Source organism: Apostichopus japonicus, chromosome 2, assembly GCF_037975245.1.
Source record: "Apostichopus japonicus isolate 1M-3 chromosome 2, ASM3797524v1, whole genome shotgun sequence".
Lineage (NCBI taxonomy): Eukaryota > Metazoa > Echinodermata > Holothuroidea > Aspidochirotida > Stichopodidae > Apostichopus > Apostichopus japonicus.
The window spans coordinates 13,489,906-13,511,484 of NC_092562.1; the positions used below are offsets into that span (position 1 = coordinate 13,489,906).

General features: G+C 39.9%; 2 protein-coding genes across 3 annotated transcripts in view; one reads left to right on the top strand and one right to left on the bottom strand.

Annotated features, from left to right (window-relative positions):
* The window catches only part of LOC139978823 (NADH dehydrogenase [ubiquinone] 1 alpha subcomplex subunit 7-like), a 45,776-nt gene extending 25,296 nt beyond the window's left edge, over positions 1-20,480 (bottom strand). The window contains exons 1-4 of one of the 2 annotated variants that reach the window (XM_071989342.1): positions 20,327-20,468; positions 18,097-18,149; positions 16,783-16,932; positions 15,997-16,381 (exon numbers count right to left, since the gene is read on the bottom strand). In XM_071989342.1, coding sequence (XP_071845443.1) covers positions 16,288-16,381; positions 16,783-16,932; positions 18,097-18,149; positions 20,327-20,377 — 348 coding nt within the window. In that variant the 5' untranslated portion in view covers positions 20,378-20,468 and the 3' untranslated portion in view covers positions 15,997-16,287. Of the gene's footprint in view, positions 1-15,996; positions 16,382-16,782; positions 16,933-18,096; positions 18,150-20,326 lie in introns of those variants that run through there. The other variant, XM_071989351.1, reaches the window with a different exon arrangement.
* On the top strand, positions 4,779-15,290 carry LOC139978787 (sulfotransferase 2A1-like). The gene is made up of 6 exons (XM_071989284.1): positions 4,779-5,016; positions 7,337-7,563; positions 8,320-8,449; positions 10,504-10,598; positions 11,321-11,513; positions 14,816-15,290. The coding sequence occupies exons 1-6, from the start codon at positions 4,803-4,805 to the stop codon at positions 14,926-14,928; spliced, it is 972 nt and encodes a 323-aa protein (XP_071845385.1). The 5' UTR covers positions 4,779-4,802; the 3' UTR covers positions 14,929-15,290.
* Positions 20,481-21,579: the final 1,099 nt, after the last annotated feature.

Here is a 21,579-nt window from a genome sequence, read left to right on the forward strand (position 1 = left end):
TTCATGTTAAAAATATGCTAATAACTCTTGAATGCTCCTATAAGTTTAAATTGATGGCGACGTCGTGCTTCTAAGTGCAGACCTATATGTTACTGCTAATCCATTTTGCTTTATCTTTTATTTATTGCTTTGTCATTTACGAATGATTTGTAATGTACTTGTTTAATATACAGAATCCACATTTTTTAAATGTCATTATAAGCTTAAATATAAACATTATTACAACGACAAAAAAAACATATTTATTGGTTTTCATACAATTAAAATATGAATTCATAACAAAGAAAAACGAAGTTGGAAAAGGAAAAAGAAATATGCAGCGTTGGTAATACTTATGCAGGGAGTAGTAAGTTTGCGAAATACTCGACTCTGCCACTTCGCGTTTAAAGTTTCCTGTTTTCGATCCTTAATTGAGCTGATGGTTGACAAAAAAAAGGTACCTCAGGTTCCAGTATGAATAGGCTATACTCGATGAAAATGAAGGTCGTTTACAGTACTCAATATTCAATTTCTCCCTTTTCTGAGTGAAGTGGAATTATGAAATTGCGGGGAAAAATCTGCTTGTTACGCTGGCTAAAGTTTCACTGAAATATATGTCATTTTATTTTACAAACTCAAACTGTATATGATTCTTTTTTATCGATGTTGATCCACATGGGTGTATAACCAGAGCACAGAAGCCAACCGTCGATCACTAGAGCCTTGAAACAAGAGGCCATTTTGGAGCAACGGACAAAACTATTGCCTTTATCGACATGGGGAGGAAATCGGCACCTGCGGAACCTTAAACCTGTCGCACATTCTGCGCCTAACAATCGTGTATGGCTGTTGCGCCCGCTGCTGCTGTAGTCAGCCTTGTCACCGTTACCGATCGATTCCATGAGTAACTTGTCACACCTACGTCACACCCAAGTGTGTCCAATTCAAACAGTCACTGCTACTGGGACACAACAGTGCGTATAACAACGTGTCTCCTGCAGCGACTTCCAATAGGGACAAACAGCCACAAACCAGTGCATGCAACTATCTTAAAGAAGACTTGAAGACTCGCCCCAAACCGCGTGCCACGCTCTGAAAAAAGTTAACTTTCCATTGCTTGCAAATGACGTTTTCTTCTTGTCGCTACAAAATGCAGACAGTAATGAAATGTGATATCTTTTATCTAGACCTGAGATGTCCACGCTGCTATGTACACTGCTTTGTGGGTATTGACCGTAGCTGTATATATTGACTGTATACTAGTGTCTAATTACCGACCTTAGCAAGCTGTGTGTGTATTTTCTGGGTTCGATGGTGGTGTCTAACACTTCTGTTACACCTCACATGAAACTAGGTCAGATTACCGGCATGAGACGTTTCTTTGTGCGCGAGTCTTCACAACCTTTAATATATGCGATCTCGTATGTCACCGATTTATACATCACCTGAATAAAGCGAGACGATGGAGATAAACTACCATGCCTGAGGACACAACTCGACATGACAGGACTCGAACCAACAATCCTAAAATCACAAGTCCCTTACCTTAGCCGATTTACCACGCCGCATTACTCATTTATGTTGCGCCATCATCAGCTGTTGTCAGATTGTTATCAGTGCAATTTACGAAGGCTTCGTGTCTGTTTATGTACTTCATCCATTTCATAAACGTTGGTTGTTTGATTTTTCCCTTTTATTGCGTTCCATAAGTTTACCACGCCGCTGTGAGTGACTGTGCATGTCGTAAATGTCCTCTGAACCTATCAGCTCTATATGGATACATGGGGCGACTGCATAATACTATACTGGATACAAAGATTTTGACTGCTACTACTATGCAGGGTATTAATCTGTATGACAGAAATCTTTAAAATTGTTTCTCACAGATATAATGAAATATTTTATTGTTGCGTTGTCAAATGTTTGGTGCTTTATGCTTATTTTTAACATTCGCTGCCCAACGTTGTTGAACTGAAGTATTTTAGTTAGCTTCTCCCCCCTCCACCCCCCCCCCCAAAAAAGGAAAAAAAGCAGGATTTTGCTTTAACTGTCGAAATTGGTACGAGAAGATGGTGGACAATTCAACGCAATATGCAGGTGCGTATCCAGGGGGGGGGCGTTGGGGGCGCGCGCCCCCCGGGTAAGGAAAAGAGGAGAGAAAAAAAGAGAAGAAAAAAGGGAAAAGGAGGGGGAAAAAGAAAAGAAGGAGAGGAAGGAAGGGAAAAGAAAAAGAAAAAAGAGAGAAAAAGGAGAAAAGGAGGGAGTAGAAGATAGCCAAGACCTCGGGAAGAGAAAGAGGAACAGTCATAGTTAAAGCGCTGATCCCTATTATATACACAGGGTAGCCAGTGACAGATCAAGGATTACGGAGGGGGTGTGCGCCTCACCCTACCCCTTACACCGACAACTCCATTTTTGACGTTTCCATTTTTCCTCTCTCACTAATGTATCTATATAAATACTATATATATGGTCTATCATAACGCGTGTGTGTGTATGGACGCCTTAAACAATTGTACAATTGGCAATATGGAACCAACTGTGGCTGGTCTTGAACTCGACCGAGTCGTCGGGGAACATGACGCATTTCGGGAAGGGGGCGACCGCCCCCCCCCCCCCCGAGCAAATTTTCTTTATGACATCGCTAGTAATTTCAAAATAGACAATGCTTAGATGCAACTTACAAGGCCTGGGAAGTGTCATTTCCAGCGATCTGGGCAGTGGCGGCGGAACCGGGGGGGGGGGGCTTGGGGGGCTCAGCCCCCCATGAAAAAGTTGAGGGGGCAAATGCATGATAAGCCCCCCCCCCCAATATTTACCAAGGCTCCGAAACGTGCATCTGCCCATTTTTCAATGCATACTTGTCGATCTGTCCGATGCACACGTATACTATATAGGTGTAATAATTTTAGTAAATGCTGAGGGGGGGGACTCTCGGCCCGTCCCCTTGCTATAGACCACATTGTCACCCCAACCGCGTCTTCACGCCCCGTGAAAAGTGGAAGCAGTGAGTGTGAGTACCGGTGAGGGCAACACAACTTCGTCCTAGGCCAATGACTTGCCTCATTTCAGCCAGTTCTCCAACATCCCCTGAAGGATATATCCTTCTAATGGTAGCACATTTCCCATGGATATATCCTACAGGGACATTCCCTTCTAATTGATGTATCTTTCGTAGGGTATATCCTTCTAAAGTGCCTTAAGTGTGATAACAAAAACACAATATTAGCATTTCACATGTACTGTATAGGGTACATGCATTCGTGACAGTGCTTGGTTCATAAAAATTTTTTGGCAACTGCACATGGTTTTGGAATTACCCATTTGTTTACATTAAGAAATGCTTTCTGGTTTTTCTTATGACATTTATTTAATTATTGCATTTAACTGCAAGTAGTAATTTACTACACTCAAAAACGTCAAGTACACTACGAGTAATAGCTACTCTCTTAAAACACAATCGAATATACAAATTACAATGTTTTTACAGATTTTTTTTATAAATATTTATATTTATACTGGAAATAAATAAATGAAAAAAAAAATGAAATTACGTGCAATCTGAGAAATTGCAGGCTTGAGACCCATATTTTTGGGCTAGGTATTCGCAGCATAAAGCACTCGGGAAGTGCCGTTTCCGGCCATCTGGGGGTTTGAAAAACCCAAAAATTTTCTTGTACGCTCCGCGCCAACCGATGGTGGCGCTCCGCTTAGATAGTCTCCACACATTGGCCCCCCAATAATTTTCCCGTTCCGCCGCGTCTGGATCTGGGAGGCATTTACGGCCAACTTTTTCTTGTACGCTTCGCGCCAACTCATGGTGGCGCTTCGCTTAGATAGTTTGCCTACAGGCTTCGCCCCTCCCTTGGCAATTACTCGCTACACGCCTGTTCGAATTTGTAACGCAAAGAGCAGATATAACATCATATCAGTGAGCATTGAAATGCATGTTCCACGATGGATAGCCTCAAAATCTGTCTATGTGTGTAGTCAAAGGCGTAGGAGCCCAATTGGATTAAGGGTTGAAGGAGGTTTTTCTATATTGGTTGTCCATAGATTGAATTTTGTGCAACATTATGGGTATGTTTTGAAGTGATTTTATTCACGAGAAATGTGAATTTTCAACAAATAATGGGCTTAAAACCTTGAAAAGTGGGGCTTTCGGATATTGTGGGCCGTGACGTAGAATCACCTACAAAAGCAATGATCCATAGGACATGCAATGAGGTCGAACATGATGTGTGACTGGTGACAATCTTCAAAAAGGTTATGGATGGAAAAAAACTTTTGGGAAATACTTGGTTCTCAGGCAAAAGTGTACATCTTGTTGGTCATTTTCAAGCCCGAGAAGTGCCATTTCCGGTGATCTGGGGGGCATCAAAACCAGAAATTTTCTTGTACGCTCCGCGCCAACCAATGGTGGCGCTCCGCTTAGATAGTAATTCGCGCCCCCCGGGTTAGAAAATCCTGGATACGCGCCTGATATGCATGTGGATAAAATCAAAAATTCACCTTACGTCACAATAAGTTGGAAATCGATCCAGATAAGTAGTGTAAACTGAACCTTTAAACGTTACCGACCGATAACGTCATATTTGTGAACAAGTAAACCTTGAACTGTATCAAATCTAAAGTTCCTGTAAACAAACCAAGGAGCAAAGTTTAAAACGTGATTTACTGACAATCAAAATACGGGCTAGTGCTATTGTGCTCGATCTGTACTCTGTGTCAATGTAATTCGGAAAATGTAATCGACGCGGTTCTGCCTGTGTTAGATTGATTTGCGAGTCAACTGAAATAACGTGTTTGCCTAGTCTAACAAAATGGTGGTCAGATATTCATTAGAGGAACAAAATGAAATGCAGAGGGAAATTTCCAAAATGTTCGGTGTTCCCGAGCCGCTGCAGAATATCAGTGAGATGCACGAGTATGAAGGAGTGAGGTTTAGCGGTTTTGTACCTGCGAAGAGTCTTGAGATCATTAGAGACTGGGAGACGAGAGACGATGACATATTCATCACCACGTATCCTAAAAGTGGTAGGCTATGTTTACACTACAACCAGTGTACTGTATTGTACTACATTTACATATTGTATATATTATTGTATATTTTATATTTATATATATATATATATATATATATATATATATATATATATATATATATATATAAGGGTTAATCAACGGTCTAGCGTGCGTTACTCAAAGGATTAATGCACGATCGGGGGATAATGCAAGCGATGCACGAGGGCGGAGCGTAGCGGAGCCCGGGTGCATCCAGCGATAGCATTAACACCCGGAGTGCATTAATCATGTGAGTAACGCACGCTAGACCGTTGATTAACCCCGTTCCTTCATACACTACCATTTGTGTGGAGGGAAAATCATAAAACAAAACATTTTTGGTTACATATAACCAAAGATTTATTAAAGTGATGCCCCGTAAGTCGAATTAACGATTAACAACCAGCATAACAATGTACATGTGCAATTATAAAGTAATACTGAACGATAGTGAATAATTATAAAGGAAACGTCTTTGAAAGGCTGTCATTCATAAAAGATGAACCATAATAACATTTTAACTAATGTTTGGCAATATTGCGGCCATAATACTATTTTTGAAAGGTCTCAATAACAAGGAACTACAAACAATTACTAGTTGGCTTCATCATATCAATACCCTACAACTTCTGGTTCCCATAGCAACCATTCTAGGGACAAACATGTACGTATGGTATACAGTCATACGATAACATTCATCCGCCGGTAATTTTACCGTGCGTTACTCACAGGATTAACAACGGTCAGCTGACCTGAATGGACCAATAGGATTTAGGAATATTTACTAAGTATGAATGAATATATTTATATATATATATATATATATATATATATATATATATATATATATTGATTGATTGTCTGTGTGTTATAGTACACACATTCGTATACTCCAATCAGTGTATTATATATATAGATATATAAAAAAAAACAGCCTTATAACGGTATTAAGTATTTGTCTAGTCGGCGACAGGTATATTAACATATCTCGCTAGTATGGATTCGGGAGATGCAAACTTGCAATAGTGTCCCCTATAATCAAGCGGTGACCAGCAAGTTACCGATGACTACATCCAAAATTCCGACATCGACACCGTTTGGTCCAGTTTCACTGATTTTATCAGAAAATATATGGATAATAATATTATTATATATAACTGTAAAGTTATATATAATAATGGATGACTGAAAACCTGAGAAAGGAATGAAACAAAAAACGTAAGTTTAATGATAAGGCTCGTAGAACTGGAGACTTCGTTAATTAGGATAAATTCAAAGAGATCATACGTAAAATGACAGATCGTAAAAAAAAACTTCTCAGAAAACTATATCCGTGATATTTCCGACACCCTTGCAACTAATAACACCAAACCATTCTGGCGATATATAAAACCCACCTGCCGAGAGGCTTTTGATGTTAGTCCTCTCCAGAGCACCGGTCGCCTTGCCTCAAGTGCAAATGAAAGAGTCGCGAGGTCCTTAATACCCAATTCTGCTCAGTTTTTTACTAAAGAAAATCCGCAAGACCTACCAACAATAAACCGAAGACCATTATATGCCCTATATTACTGTCACTAGTCATAGCTAGCATCGAGAAACTTCTGAAGGAACTTAAGATCCATAAAGCAACTGGCCCGATAACATATCCCGACCGTACGGATTTTGAAGGCATGCTCTTCAGATACAATGGCGCCAAGTCTATCTCCACTATAGAACAATCCCGCAGGACTGGCGTACAGCAAATGTGCCACCCATAGTCAAGATATATAGGGGACCGATCAAAACCGTCAAATTACCATAATCCAGTTACGCTTACTAGTAATAGTATGATAGGCTGCAAGCAACTGGAGCCGCATATTATTGTCAGTAACATAGTACGGCTCATTTTGATCCTTATGCCATACTGGATCATGTGAAAAACAACATGGCTTTAGACGTGTAGTAGTATAGATCTTGTGAAACCCAACTGGCGGTTCTGGTAATCAGCTGCTGGACAACATTATCAAATCCGGGAAGAGAAGGACACACGTCAACAACCCTATGGGCGATACGTGTGGACATCGATCAAGATCAAGATATAGTACAACTAATCGAACAACAGTAGCTCAGATACAAAATACATGCACCCACCAATCCCCCAAAAGACAGTGTGTCTATAATAAAATTGTCTTCACTCAAAAGTGTGAGAGGACCGTTAACTGTGAATATTACCAAGTGCAGATTAAATGAAGCGGGCAGTAAGTTTATTTTTTAACAAGATTGTAATATCAGTAATCTTTGTTCCATATATCAGGTACCCACTGGATGTGGGAAATAGCTCTGCTGGTATTAGCAAAGGGACGTGCAGATGATATCGACAGGATGAAGATGTTTGGGACTGGAGTAGAATTTCTCTTTCCGCCTGAAATGACGACACCATCTCATGAGATATTTGCGGAGGTGGAGTCTCCAAGGGTCATGATTACCCATCTACCCTGGCAATTCTTGCCCAAACAACTAACAGAGGGCAAGAAAGGGAGGGTAAGTTCAAATGAATAAATTGCTCATGAAAATGTTCGCAGCTGCGCATATGTATCAAGCCCCTTAAGCAAACAATCTAAATACAAATTTTCCTAACATAAACTTTAGATTTTTATTTTTTTTAAAACACTCTCTTTAAGAATGTCACATGCACATTACAAGTCCCCTTGTTATCCCAAGGTTCTGTTGTCTATTGTCATGTGTTTTAAATTATTAAATATCTATTCATATGATTTATCATACGTATTGTGTATGACAATGCCAAATAGTAATCACCATCACTGCCACAATCACCACCACCATCACCATCATCGTCGTCGTTGTCACGATCATCGTTATCGTAATTAACATCATCATCATCACCATTATCATCCTCACCAGTATCACCATCATCGCCACAAACACCACCATCGCCACCACTACCATCATCGTCGTCGTTGTCACCATCATCGGTATCGTTATTAGGATTATCATCATCATCATTTTCATCATCACCACTACCACCATTATCATCATCATCGTCGTCGTCACCAACATCATCACCATCATCATCATCATCGTCATCATCACCACCACCATCATCATCATCATCATCATCGTCATCATCACCACCATCATCATCATCATCATCATCATCATCATCATCATCATCATCATCATCATCATCATCATCATCATCATCATCATCATCATCATTACCATCATCAACACAGCAATCGTTTCTTGACGAGGATAAATATTACTGTCTTTTTCCAGATCCTCTACGTCATGAGAAATCCTAAGGATACCTTAGCGTCCTTGAGCCGGTTTATTCTTGCACCCATGGGTCCAGTTAAAGACCAGAGGATGTGGAAGTTTTTCTTCAATATGTTCTTGTCCGGCGAGAGTAAGTTTCAGAATAAAAGACCATGCGATGTGGCCTGCTGTATTAATGGTCGGTCGTTCTAGCTCCATCAAGTTCAAATGTGTCACGTGACTTTGTATCCATAGAAACCCCTATGTTGTACTAGTATATACTGTGCCAAGGCAACCTACACTTCGATTTCGTCGTGTTTCTACAACCTTGTCTACCAAATAATTAGCCCTGAAAGGGTCTTCACCTCCGACTATATGGAAGTAATATAATCGTAAACAGTCCATATCATTATTATTTTATTAGTTGTGTTGAATTCTTTCAGCCTGAAAGTAGCGTTGTTCAAGGGCGTAGGAACCGGGGGGCTGGGGGCGCCAGCCCCCCCCCCCCAGTGAAAATGTGGAGGGGCGGAAGTATCATTCCGCCCCCCGGTTCGCAAGTCAGAAAACCCCTTTTTCATTTCCAAATGAGAAAAAAAATCTCATTTGGAGCACCAAATTGCATCTAAGGCCAGGTGAAAATACAAAATTAAGTTTACAAAATGGAGTGGGTGTTGAAGTGTGCTATATTGCACCAAACTGCATCTGAGGCCACCTGGAAATGCAAAAAAGTCCAAAGGGGAGGGGGACACCCCCTCCCCTTAGACCCCTCCCCCAGGCCGGGCATCAGTCTTCAGCCCCCCATTCAAAAGTACCTTCCTACGCCACTGGCGTTGTTATAACCTCTGAAACACTCTTACAGGTTCCGAAGACAACATTGTTAATGGAAGAGCCCCTTTATTTCCACGAATAAATTCTTTTTCATTTTTAACAGTTAACTCGTACCGTTTAACAGTTACTTACTTAGCGGACATATTGTCTAATAAGTACCACTCAAACTAAAAACATATATCATTTTCCAAATATGTATGTATCAATGCAAGAACCCCTCCCCCCCCCCCCTCCCCCTTACAAAAGAAATTAAAGAAAGTACGAATGAAAACCTAATATACAGATATTTAAATTCGGGAACACTATATAAGGATCCTATCTAGGTAACTAACTTGTAGTACTTCGTAGCCAACTTCTTCGTTCAGGTTAGCGTCCGACCGTATATGGGTTCATCATATATTACAATGGTTACACTGGCACTACTTACAGTGAAAACTAAGACAAAATAATTTCCAATTTCCACTTGTGTGTCAAATTATAAAGTGAATCTGAAATATATGATTCCATCATTAATTGTGTCATACCAAAAAAAAAAACACCCCATATAGAGTTCAATACGATAACTCAGCGAATTTGTAATATAAAGAGTCAGCTGCAAAATTCACAGAACTAAGCTATAACCTGGTTTTGAATTTTTGAGCAACGTGGGCCTACCTACCTTATGTATAATTCATAAGTACTCTAGTCCATCACGTGACTAGCAACTGACAATATTTTCAACATTATAGAGTGCACCACCTCCGCCGCATACTGTAAATTATACTATGTATGTTGTGAAAATAATAAAAGCTTGATCATTTTCAACAAAATTAAGGGAAATGATTTTAGGTCTACAGACGTTATATGAAATTTCTTGAAAATACATGTGCTTTGTAAGTTGCCGCAAGAATTGCAACATTTCGCATTTAAACATCCTTAATTAAAAGCGTCCCTTCTCCTCCCCTTATGCCCCCCCCCCCTAGGGCCAACGGCACATAACTTCAACAAATCAAACCAAACCTAAACACATTTTTGTGCGTGCATAATGTGGGCTCTATACCCTAAAACTTTTGCTGTGTAAATAACGAGATGTGTCACATTTAAGATCTAAAAGCATGTTGGCATGCAGGTCAAATTTCTTGAACATTAAATGTTCTCTGTATACGTTGCAAAAGATCGCACTATTTCGAATTTCTCATAGTGAAGAGGGAAGGGGAATGGGAAGCCCCTCCAATTACACCCATCCCCAGGGACGCCAGCCCATAAGTTCAAATCTTACCCCTCCCTAATTGTCCATAACTGTCTGTTGTATATTGTCGCCGATTACTTTTCTAAGAAAGTTTAACTTTTTGTTATTTAAAAGGTACTTAAAAGAGTGCAATAATGTTTCCCTTTTAGTGAGTCACGGAAGTTGGTTCGACCACGTACATACCTACTGGACACATAGAGAACAAGAGAATGTTTTCTTCACCTCATACGAAAAGCTAAAGCTGGTGAGTTGACATTGATTTATCAAGATCGAATTTTCGAAATTAATTAAAGGCTGTATAATTCTAAAGGAGAAGCAAGCCCACCCCCCCCCCCTCCCCCCCATCATCTTACCCATTTATATCAGAGATGCTTACGATGAAAAATCTTCCACTCACTAGCACACATTGAAAGTTATCTAGGTATTTGTTAAACTAATGCGCTGTAGAATTTCATAGGTCTAAGCTATATCTGCCGTTAGTTTCCGAGTTGCGTATTCTGTACCAAATCCCTGCGGTGTTCTTTTGTTGTTGTTTGTTTTAACTCTATCACAAAACGCGATTTGTAAGTTAAATGTTTCCGGTGTTCATATTGGAAATTGTGAAACTTTTTTTAAGACAAAACTATTGTAAACTGTTAATTAATTGTTAGTTCATTTTAGTTAATAAATTGAAATCCATATATCATGTCATGTCCCTTATTCAAGATGTGGTTGATTGAATGATACCTATTTTGACTGGCCAATTTTACCCGTGCTAACGTCTATGATGTTATCGTGGCAGAGGTTCCTCAAAAACTTTTCTATCCTATCACAATGTTCTTGTTGATTACAAACCGGACGGACGGCAGTATCAAAAAGAATATGTTGTGTGAATAAAGTCATCGTTTGAAATCAGTTGTGTTATTTACGTGATCCGTATATGTTTCATATATAAACTTCACACGTTATCTTCGCTGATGAATACAGGATTTTCAGTCCGTCGCTAGACCACTGTCAAAGTTTCTTCTTGGTGAAGAACTAGACGAGGATTCTCTCAGGCGGTTAGAGGAGAATGCAAGTATGAAAGGGATGAAGAAAAGTTATGACGATATAGAGAAACAGAGAGCCGATGGTGTCATGATTACAAAGGCTATGGGGCGGAGTTCTTTTATACAGAAAGGTATGAAATGTGAAATGTATTACATTCTTGTTATTGTTGTTGACAAAATATCGTTATGTATCATATAGCTACGTCGATTTATTAACGTCAATGTCCAGATATTCAGTGTTAAAGGTATATTTTTATTTCTCTTAAATTAATATAGGTCCCCGGTTCCCGGGGAGACATAAGGTCCCCGGTTCGAGTCACTCCCAGATTAATGTATGTCGTCCAGTTGGACGTTAAATATGAATGTAAGAGACTGACTTCGGTCAGCTTGCGGCTTTGATAAGCCAATGAGGCTTCTTCGCGAGTTCCTGCTTGCAGGAGGATCTAATAAACATACATAATACAAACATATAACAGGTGCGTATCCAGGGGGGGGCGTTGGGGGCGCGCGCCCCCCGGGTAAGAAAAAGAGGAGAGAAAAAAAAGAGAAGAAAAAAGGAAAAAAAGAGGGGAAAAAAGAGGAGGAGGAGAGGAAGGAAGGGAAAAGAAAAAGAAAAAAAGAGAGAAAAAGGAGAAAAGGAGGGAGTAAAAGAAAAACGCGAAGACACCGGGAAGAGAAAGAGGAACAGTGACATCATTACATTGAAGGGTAGCCAGTGACGGATCAATGATTTCGTAAAAGTGTGACTCACCCTACCCCTTACACCGACAACTCCATTTTTTGACGTTTCCATTTTCCTCTCTCACTAATGATCTATATATACATACTATATATGGTCTATCAAAACGCGTGTGTAGAATTGTGCTATGAAACCAACTGTGGCTGGTCTCGAACTCGACCGTGTCGTCGGGGAGCATGACGCATTTTGGAATGGGGGCGACCGCCCGCCCCCCCCCCCCATTCAGCATTTTGTTTTAAATGATATCGCTAAGTAATTTCAAAATAGAAAGGGCTTAGAGGCAACTTACAAGGCCTGGGAAGTATCATTTCCAGCGATCTGGGAGACATTTTCGGCCAAAATTTGCTTGTACGCTTCGCGCTAACAAATGGTCCTGGGTAGTGCCATTTCCAGCGATCTGGGAGTCATTTTCGGCCAAAATTTTCTTGTACGCTTCGCGCCAACCTATCGTGGCGCTACGCTTAGATAATTTGCCTACAGGCTTCGCCCCTCCCTTGGCAAATTCCTCGCTACGCGCCTGTTCGAATTTGTAACGCAAACAGCAGATATCACATCATATCAGTGAGCATGAAAATGGCGTTCCAGGATGAAAAGCCTCAAAACTGTCCGACTTGCCTGAAAAAATAACCAAAAATTTTCGCGCGCAGAGCGCGCATTCAACGTCTTCATGTCAATATCATATAAGTAAGCATCGGTTATTACATCGCATGCCATCGTGTACCGTACGGTCCGTTCAAATTGCGCAGTACACCGCGGGATGCTAATGTAAACAACGACATGTCTCATGTAGATGTATAAAAAGCATGGAGGTCCAATTATGTCAAAACTCTTTTTTAAATTAGTAATGGCGAATTAGGGGCTGCACCCCCGCCGCGCAGTGGCGGAACGTCCATACGGTCAGGGGGGCGGATGCCCCCCCCTCCCCCTGACGGACTCAAATGGACTGCTGGCGGCTTTTTCAGCTCTTTACCACTTTTTACTTATTCTAGATTGACTTTTTTATTGCGCTCTCATCTACTTATTGACATTTGTCACATTTTCTTGCTGTAATTTGGCGATGACACCTTATTCTTCGTTTATCTGCATATTAGCCAGGCCCGGAAAGGGTCATTTTCGGCGATCTAGGGAGTATCTTTACTCAAAAATTTTCTGTACGCTACGCGCCAACCAGTGGTGGCGCTCCGCTTAGATAGTGTCGAAAGCGCCCCAACAGACCATTCTCGCCACTCCTGACCAATACCCCTTGCTCCGCCACTGCCGCCGCGCCTCCCACGCCTATGTGTGAAGTGTTCGGTTTCGGAAATATCTGCTATTTTTTCATTTCCTTTATAATAGCCGTTATAACAGATTTTAATATTTCTACATCAATAAATTAACTGTGTCGGAATTTTAGAAAATTTCTGACCAACATTCTGCATCACACTTCCCTCTACTCGTGCAATTTTGACCGGTCTGTTAGAGGTTGAAGGAAGTTTTTCTATATTGGTTGTCCATAGATGAAATTTTGTACAACATTATGGGTATGTTTTCAAGTGAGTTTATTCACGAGAAATGTGAATTTTCAAATTCTCAACAAATATGGGGCTTAAAACCTTGAAAAGTGGGGCTGACGGGTATTGTGGGCCGCGAAGTAGAATCACCTACAAAAGCAAAGACCCACAACAGATGCGATCAGGTCGAACATGATGTGTGCCGGGTTGACAATCTCCAAAAAGGTTATGGATGGAAAAAAAACTATTAGGAAATACTTGGTTCTCAGGCAAAAAGTGTACATCTGGTTGGTCATTTCAAGCCCGAGAAGTGCCGTTTCCGGTGATCTGGAGGGTTTCAAAACAAGAAATTTTCTTGTACGCTGCGCGCCAACCGATGGTGGCGCTCCGCTTAGATAGTAATTCGCGCCCCCCGGGTTTGAAAATCCTGGATACGCGCCTGTATAAGGATGTTACTTGTGTGTGAAATCAGTTCGCATGCAGGGGACAACTATATGTGAATGTTTCCCATTTCAACTTTATATTAAGAAATGCAGATACACTACGTAACCAAGATGGAATAGCAACTGCAATATACGTCTTCTTCAACCATGAGTTTTGATATGGTTGACGACGGTCCATGCGAATCATCAGTGAACGTTGCCTACTGTGACGTCATGCTTTCGTCACTTATATCGGGTCACTGCTTTGTGAACTCAAACGATATGGCAACCGATGGGATCCCGTAGGTTACTAGACAGGGGAAGGGGTGGAGGGGGTATTGATTGACTACTTTCAAATCCTTTTTCAACTATCACTTGTGCGCATGATCATAGCGCATGATCAACCATATGCATAGCGGAATTGAATTTAGTCGTATCAGTCCGCATCTGTAAAGTTTTGTATATACTGATGCGCATATATACGGTGCAAAAGTGTTAAGTGCACACGTTAACGTATGAAAGAATACAAATGATATATATATATATATGTATCGAAATGCGTATAAAATGGATGTGTGTAAAACTTCAATACCTATAATAGGCCTATGAATGAGTGTGTATAGGAATTCATATGCTTGCATAGGCTATGGATATGCGTATGAATGGTCGGTATGCATGGGTGTAACCCTTGCATGCAATCATCAACATGGGTGACAACACTGAGTTCAAATGTAAAATCTCAAACTTGTTGTATTTGTTTTCGTTCTGTCTTTTAATTCAAGGTGTCATTGGATCCTGGAAGAATGTCTTCTCGGTTGCAGAGAACGAGTTGTTTGATGAGGTTTGCCAGGAAAATATGGCGGACTGGGAGTTTAAGCCTGTTTACGAGGGATAATGATGTTGATGGTAGTTGTTTCCGATCGTGTATATACAACTTGACAACATTTCGAGCAACCAGTCTCACGTGCGCAGTTTACTAGGAAGGCTACTTATTGGTATAATAAGATGTTGTCTTGTTTTATTGACAGACGAAATAAATGTAGCACGTCATCGAAAAACAGGTGGTGGGCAGATATCTCTATTAGTGTTGATCGTTTGATCATTTTGACATATAAACATGATAAGTATGATGTATCACAACTTTGTAAAGCATATATAGTGTTTGAATGCTAACATTTGTGAAACAATGGATGAACACAACACATATGACCGCACTGAGGAGCCAACGGCATCAAACGGTCTAGCTTTAACTAAGGCAAAATTCCAGACATTTAACAAGCTACGATATTCCTGAGCAGTAGGCTTATATATGTTTATACTCCAAACTACGTTAGAGACATAAATGAGACAATAAACACAAATGGAGGAGATATGGAGTGGAAGAGAGTGTGTACCTGTCATCAACCACCTTCAACACGAACTTCTTCAGACAGTTTCTGCTGAAACTCCTTTCAACTTTCAAATTCAATTCAAACTCCAGGAGATTCTGATACCAACGTGCACACCATCTCTTAGAAGAGAGTATTTATTCTAGCGACTTGATCGTATCAGGAGGGAAATGGTATAACAGTTAGGCTGTGCTTCTTTCAATTATTCTTTAATTGTAGTAGAGTGAAGTCTTGCTCACACTTGTTCAACCCTAATGACAATGTGGTCAGACCCAAGGTCAGATCAGGGGACCAGAGAAGTAATGGATAAAGAGTAAACTATATACTCATATGGCAGACTTCAAAAGGGCACCACCCCCCCCCCCCCCCCCAGTGACATCATTATTTCCATGGCCTGACCTGCTTCCTAAAGCCACTGGTCACACTGTCTGGATCCCTATAAATTAATTCTTACATTGCAATATTTTTTTACTTCAATCTATGAACAAGACTCACAAGAGTAAAGTAACAAACTTGAAAGTTTAAGGAAAAAAAGAAGCAGTTCACACTTAAAAACAAACACAAACACAGCAACATTGATACCTATTTATAGCAGCACTTTTTATTAAATCTTATATTATTCACAACAATAGAAAAAAAATCTTTCTCTATTCACCACAGTCATTCAGATATTTTTTGCACACAAAACTCATACAGTAGTGCTTTCAGTTTTGCACAGACAAATTTCATGACTTCTAGGTAGGCTCTTTTAGTTTTTCCCTATAGAGAAAATGAGGGAAGCTGTTTTGAAGGAGATACCGTTTCATGAGCCATTGGGTTTATTAGGATAATGATGTTCCTTCGAACAGCATCCAGTTGGGTTTTTCTCACAAGTAAGGTTCATCTGTGGATAATTTCCACTGCCTCATACTGCCGGGGGTTACTGGTTTTCTTCCTTCACTTGCAACGGCATCCGATTCACTGGAGGAATGAAATAATAGATAAAACGATGTCATTATTCTATAAATAAGTGGTGATCCTTCAATAAATAAGAATGGGAAAAATTCTTCATTTCAGGTAATTTCAGGTACATGTATACTAAAAACAATCTACATAGTTGATATACAAAGCAACAGAAAATGAAAAAATGCCTCAAATAGAAAGGAACATCTTTTTGGGATGGAGAAAGTTAAATGGACTGGAAAAGTCAGCTACAAGTGACATAGTTTGTCTTACAGGACAGAGATGCTTCTGATGAAAATGTCTCTCCTTAAAAAGTGAAAACCACATCCAGATAGCATGCTATCAGTTAGAAATTCAAAAAGTCCTTTTGCAGCCATTAACTTCTTCAAGCTTTCTTTAACTTTGTACAATATTCATACCTTCCTTCTTTGGAGGGTTCCTTTAACAATTTTGTCGGTGAGTAGACTACAGTAGGTGGTCCGACTTCTCTTCGGCCATCCCGAGCAAAGTAATAATTTGCTGCCAGCTTGTGAGACACTCCATCTGGTAAGTTTGGTTCTGGTATTGTCCTAGAAATTGCACAACATAAATAGCGACTTGAGAAATGTTAACTACAACTTGAACCGATAGACAACTTGATCCGTCGGTGATAAACAGACAAGAATTTAGTTTACACCTTAGACCTCTGTATGCAATCTCAATTTCCTTATCTTTTGAAACTCAGATCAAGAGCTCTGGTTTGATTTCTGGTGTTCCACGTGGCATGTATTCACAAAATACTTAAATGAGAACATTACTTTCCAGTCCCTCCCCCCCCCTCCCCCAACCTCCAAAGAGATCTACAACGACAGTGTATTTTACACATCATTAGAGGCAATGACTCAAATACTTGACCTTCATTATTTCATTTTAAGAGGTCTTACAGCAAAAAGTTTTTCTAAATGACATGAACAAAAACAAAGATTATTGAGGCACTACGACAGGTTCCGTTGCCATCTGTATGTGCCTGAGGTGTGGAGGTGTGTTTACGTGATACTCAATTATACGGTAAAGAAATACCAAGTACTGTCCCTATGGGCGTAACAAAATATAATTAACTAAAATTTGCAGTCATGTTGAACAGCTTGCAGTTTAATATGACTGTGTGAAATCACCTTTGTGGAATTTATGTTTCTCTTACAGTTATTGGTAAATATGTGGGATTATATTATTTTTTTATAGTAACTTTATACTGAACCGTTTCCCCCTGGTCACATGACCCTGCCTCCCACCCCCCACCCCCCCCCACAAGCTCAATCTGGCCTTGCACATGATGTCAGTTCTGAGGGGTTTAAAGGCCTTTCAGGGACAATTTATCCAAAATAACATTCCAATATCTTATGCAAAATGGTCAAATTCAAACATGCATATATATATAGCAGTTTTTGTGCACAGGGACCATAGTATTTTATGAGAGAACAATATCAGAGCCCTCAAAATTGCTACACAAAACTAAAGTTGATCATTAAATCATTCCCTGCATTTAGATAAGGGATCAAAGTCAATGACATTTTAGCTGTACAGTAGCTGTTCTGTCAAACAGTAAAATCCAAACCTTGAAAGAAAGAAGAATTCTTCAGCTGATCAACCTGCCATATACTGTATCTTCACACAACTTGGGTATATATTCCCACAATTTAGCAACACTTGGGAACTGGTTTATATGTTAGAAAATTTAACAGTCGTCTACAAACCTTGAAGAAATGTCTGGCACAGTTCTGTTATTAAGTTTTGCTTGAAGATTTCTCTGTGAAATATGAAAATGATAAAATTAATAAAATCAGATTTTAAAATAACACGTCTTTTAATTTTATAGTTGTTATGTAATTTAGTTCAATGATGGTTGATGAATAAGAATATATATGCTTGCAGCAGTTTTCTTCACATTATCTTAGTTTGATCAAATACTATGACGTTGAAATGACAAGAAAACTTGGGAAAACCCTCAGGGCCTATTTTCAGATTAAGGATATTGTTTTATCAAAGTTGAACTTGTATCACAGAAAATGGCAGCACAAGAAAATAGCAGACAGTTTCGATTAAATAAAAAAGAAATGAAAGATGAAATTCACCAAATATGTTAACTTTAAAGCCAACCACAAAAATACCTGTGTCCAGATGGCAATGTGGCTCTCACAACTACCAACTCCAATGGTTTTACAGTGAGACACACAGTTTATGCAGCGTCTAAGAGAAGGATCTCCAAATTTCATGTGCGAAAGTCTTAAGCCATTACAACAACCAAATCATGTTAACATTGGGTTGTGGATCATTTTCATGTGATGAAATAAATGATGGGAGACTTGTGAATTCTCTTTTATGCAGTGCAGAGTGCACTTCTACCTGCAGGCAGTGGCCGAATGTCAAAAGCAATTGGTGGGGCTTATTCGCAGGGCAGCCCTGCGAATAGCCGGACACAAGTTTCTTATTCACTGGGCAGCCCTGCGAACAGCCGGATACAGACACCTTATTTGCAGGGCTGCCCTGCCAACAGCCGGACACATACACCCTATTTGCAGGGCTGCCCTGCGAATAGCCAGACACAAGAATCTTATTTGCAGGGCTGGCCTGCGAATAGCCAGACACATACACCTTATTCACAGGGCAGCCTTAGACTGGGTTAACAGGCTCAGTCACTTTTGGGGCTATTCAAATTTGCTTTTGGGCACCAGCTATCTTTTGGAGAGTCTTAATTGAGAGCCCCTATATTTTGAGGAATTAATTGGCCTTTGGGATTCCTATCTTAATGCTGTTAGGATTGGTTTTGGGAGCCTAGGGCCTTAAGATTGAACCAGTCTAGCATTAGTACTGCCAACATAAAAAATGTCATCCCTCATTTTCACCTTTGTTTTTGCAGAGTGACTGCTCATTTGCATGTAAAGGTGTGGGAGGGGGGGGGGGGGAGTGTCACACCCTTGACCATATTGGCTTTCAGGCAATGTTGGCTTTTGGGGAATCCCAAGATAAGCTCCCTTAAAATAAGCTTTTAAAATTGAACTGCTGGGGTTCCAAAAATTAGCTTATGAAGTGGCTAAGACTATTTGGGCCCAAAAGGTTGGCTTTTTCAAGGCCCCTAAACTGACTGGTATCAATAGCAAAACCTAATAATAAACCTATTTTCAAAATCGTCACAGCCCTGCGAATAAGGTGTCTGTGTACGTTATTCGCCGGGCTGCCCTGCGAATGATCACTTCGAAAGCAATGAGTATTGACTTCAAGCCAAACAGTCAATGGTTTCACAATTTGATAATCTCCACTTTGTAAATTACAGGCAACAATCATCTGTTGTTGCATTTCATATTTTATTAGGATGTTTTCTTTCCATGAGAAGGGAAAGTGGTGGCAGGTCTGAGACGATCTTTGCTTTGACAAAGTGGCTATTGTTACGACTAGTCGTAAGAATAATTCCCGACTACGCATGCGCAGTTGCTATTTTCATGACCAGGAGTACTATTTTTACGACGAGGAGAAACATTAATCTCCGGTTAGGGTTAGGGTAAGGGTTAGGATTGAGGTTTAGGGTTATGTTTAGGGTTAGGGTTACCCCTACTACATGCGCAGTTGCTTTATTTACTTGACTGCGCTTGAATTTGCCTTTGTCGTAAGAATAGTTTAAAAATAATTGTTACGACTCGTCGTAAGAATAGCCACGGCCTTGCTTTGATCCTTTGACAATAAATCATAATTTTGCAATAGTCTAGTTTACAGTTCGGCATACAAACTAAGTTAACAACATACTGCACTGTACACCTATGATCTAGCCTAGGATTAGGCCTACAACTTAGCGAAGCCTAGGCCTATGGTAAGTGCTAATACAATAGGCAACACATTGAGCTGACAAAATGAGTGTAGCCTGTAAATGTACGTAAGACATACCTCTGAAGAAAGTAGACATGTAATCAAGTAAGCAACGATTAAACTTACCCCAACGAGGAAGTTCCGAAGATTTTGTATGAATTTCGTCGCGGTCGCCATCGTCTATTCTGAAAGCTACACTTTGCAGGGTGACCAGAATTTTGACAAAATATGCTAACGATTTTCGTGTTGTAGAACTTGCCAAGGAAAATGTCTAAAAGTAATGAACGCCAAATGGAACATGATGGCAATTTGGACTGCCAACAATGAGCCATAAAAAAATTTAAAAATACGCAGCATATGTGGAATACCTTCACGTCGTGTTTCTTCTCTTTGTGTCTAAATCGTAGAATTTAACTATTATCAAGAATAGTTCATTCTTTTATGTGTGGTTGATGTATCTGCTTTCTTTTATAAAGATCATGTGAATAAGAGCCAGATATGCAGGGTTCATTTAAGATTAGCCTATCCCAAGGCCGGATTAAGATTATGGTATGTTTGTTGGGTCAGTAAAGGTGGACAAAATTTTGCTCACGACCCGACCAAGACCCAACAGTCGGTCCTCGTCCTGACCAAATCAGGCATATCAAACATGTTTGATATTCGTTGTGGCATGGAAGAGTCGTGAAATAAGGTGACGACTACAGAAAGTCAAAATGGCTGCCCCCATATGGAACTGATGAGCAAGAGATTAAACTGTTGGGTTACGTCGAGTCGGGCTAGTGTGCAGCTAACCAACAAGTGCGACGCCGACGTGACTAAGTGGCCAGGACTATCTCCAACTCATTCCCAACAAGTAGTCCAGAAGAGTCGCTTGGGTCGGTGCAAATTGCGCCAGCCTTTAGGCATATTGATGAACACGATTGGTCTATTTTGTCTAATACACAAACCAGATATTAGGTCAATTCATCAGACTCACAAGGAAAACATGAGCATTTTATGGGCTCAAATAACAGAGTTAAGTAAGTAAGTTTTCAATCCAATACAAATTTGTCAAGGACAAGTTGTGTTGAATGTAATGCAAGCATGCTCTGTTGTTAAAGAGCAGTGAAAACAAACATGTTTTGATTGAGTTATTAGTATTTTTATGAAAAAATGAATTAAACAATAACATTTAGAACCCGACATCGCATTGCAGAGATTGAGCATACCTTCTAAAATAGTTGCAGAAACATTTATCAATTTATCAATTTACAATTTATCAATATATCAATTTACAATTTATCAATATGGAGCTACAATTTATCAATATGGATATTCTGCCTTAATTCACCCTTTAATCTGTTGAACTTCATAATAAAAATTGGCTGTCATAACTGAAA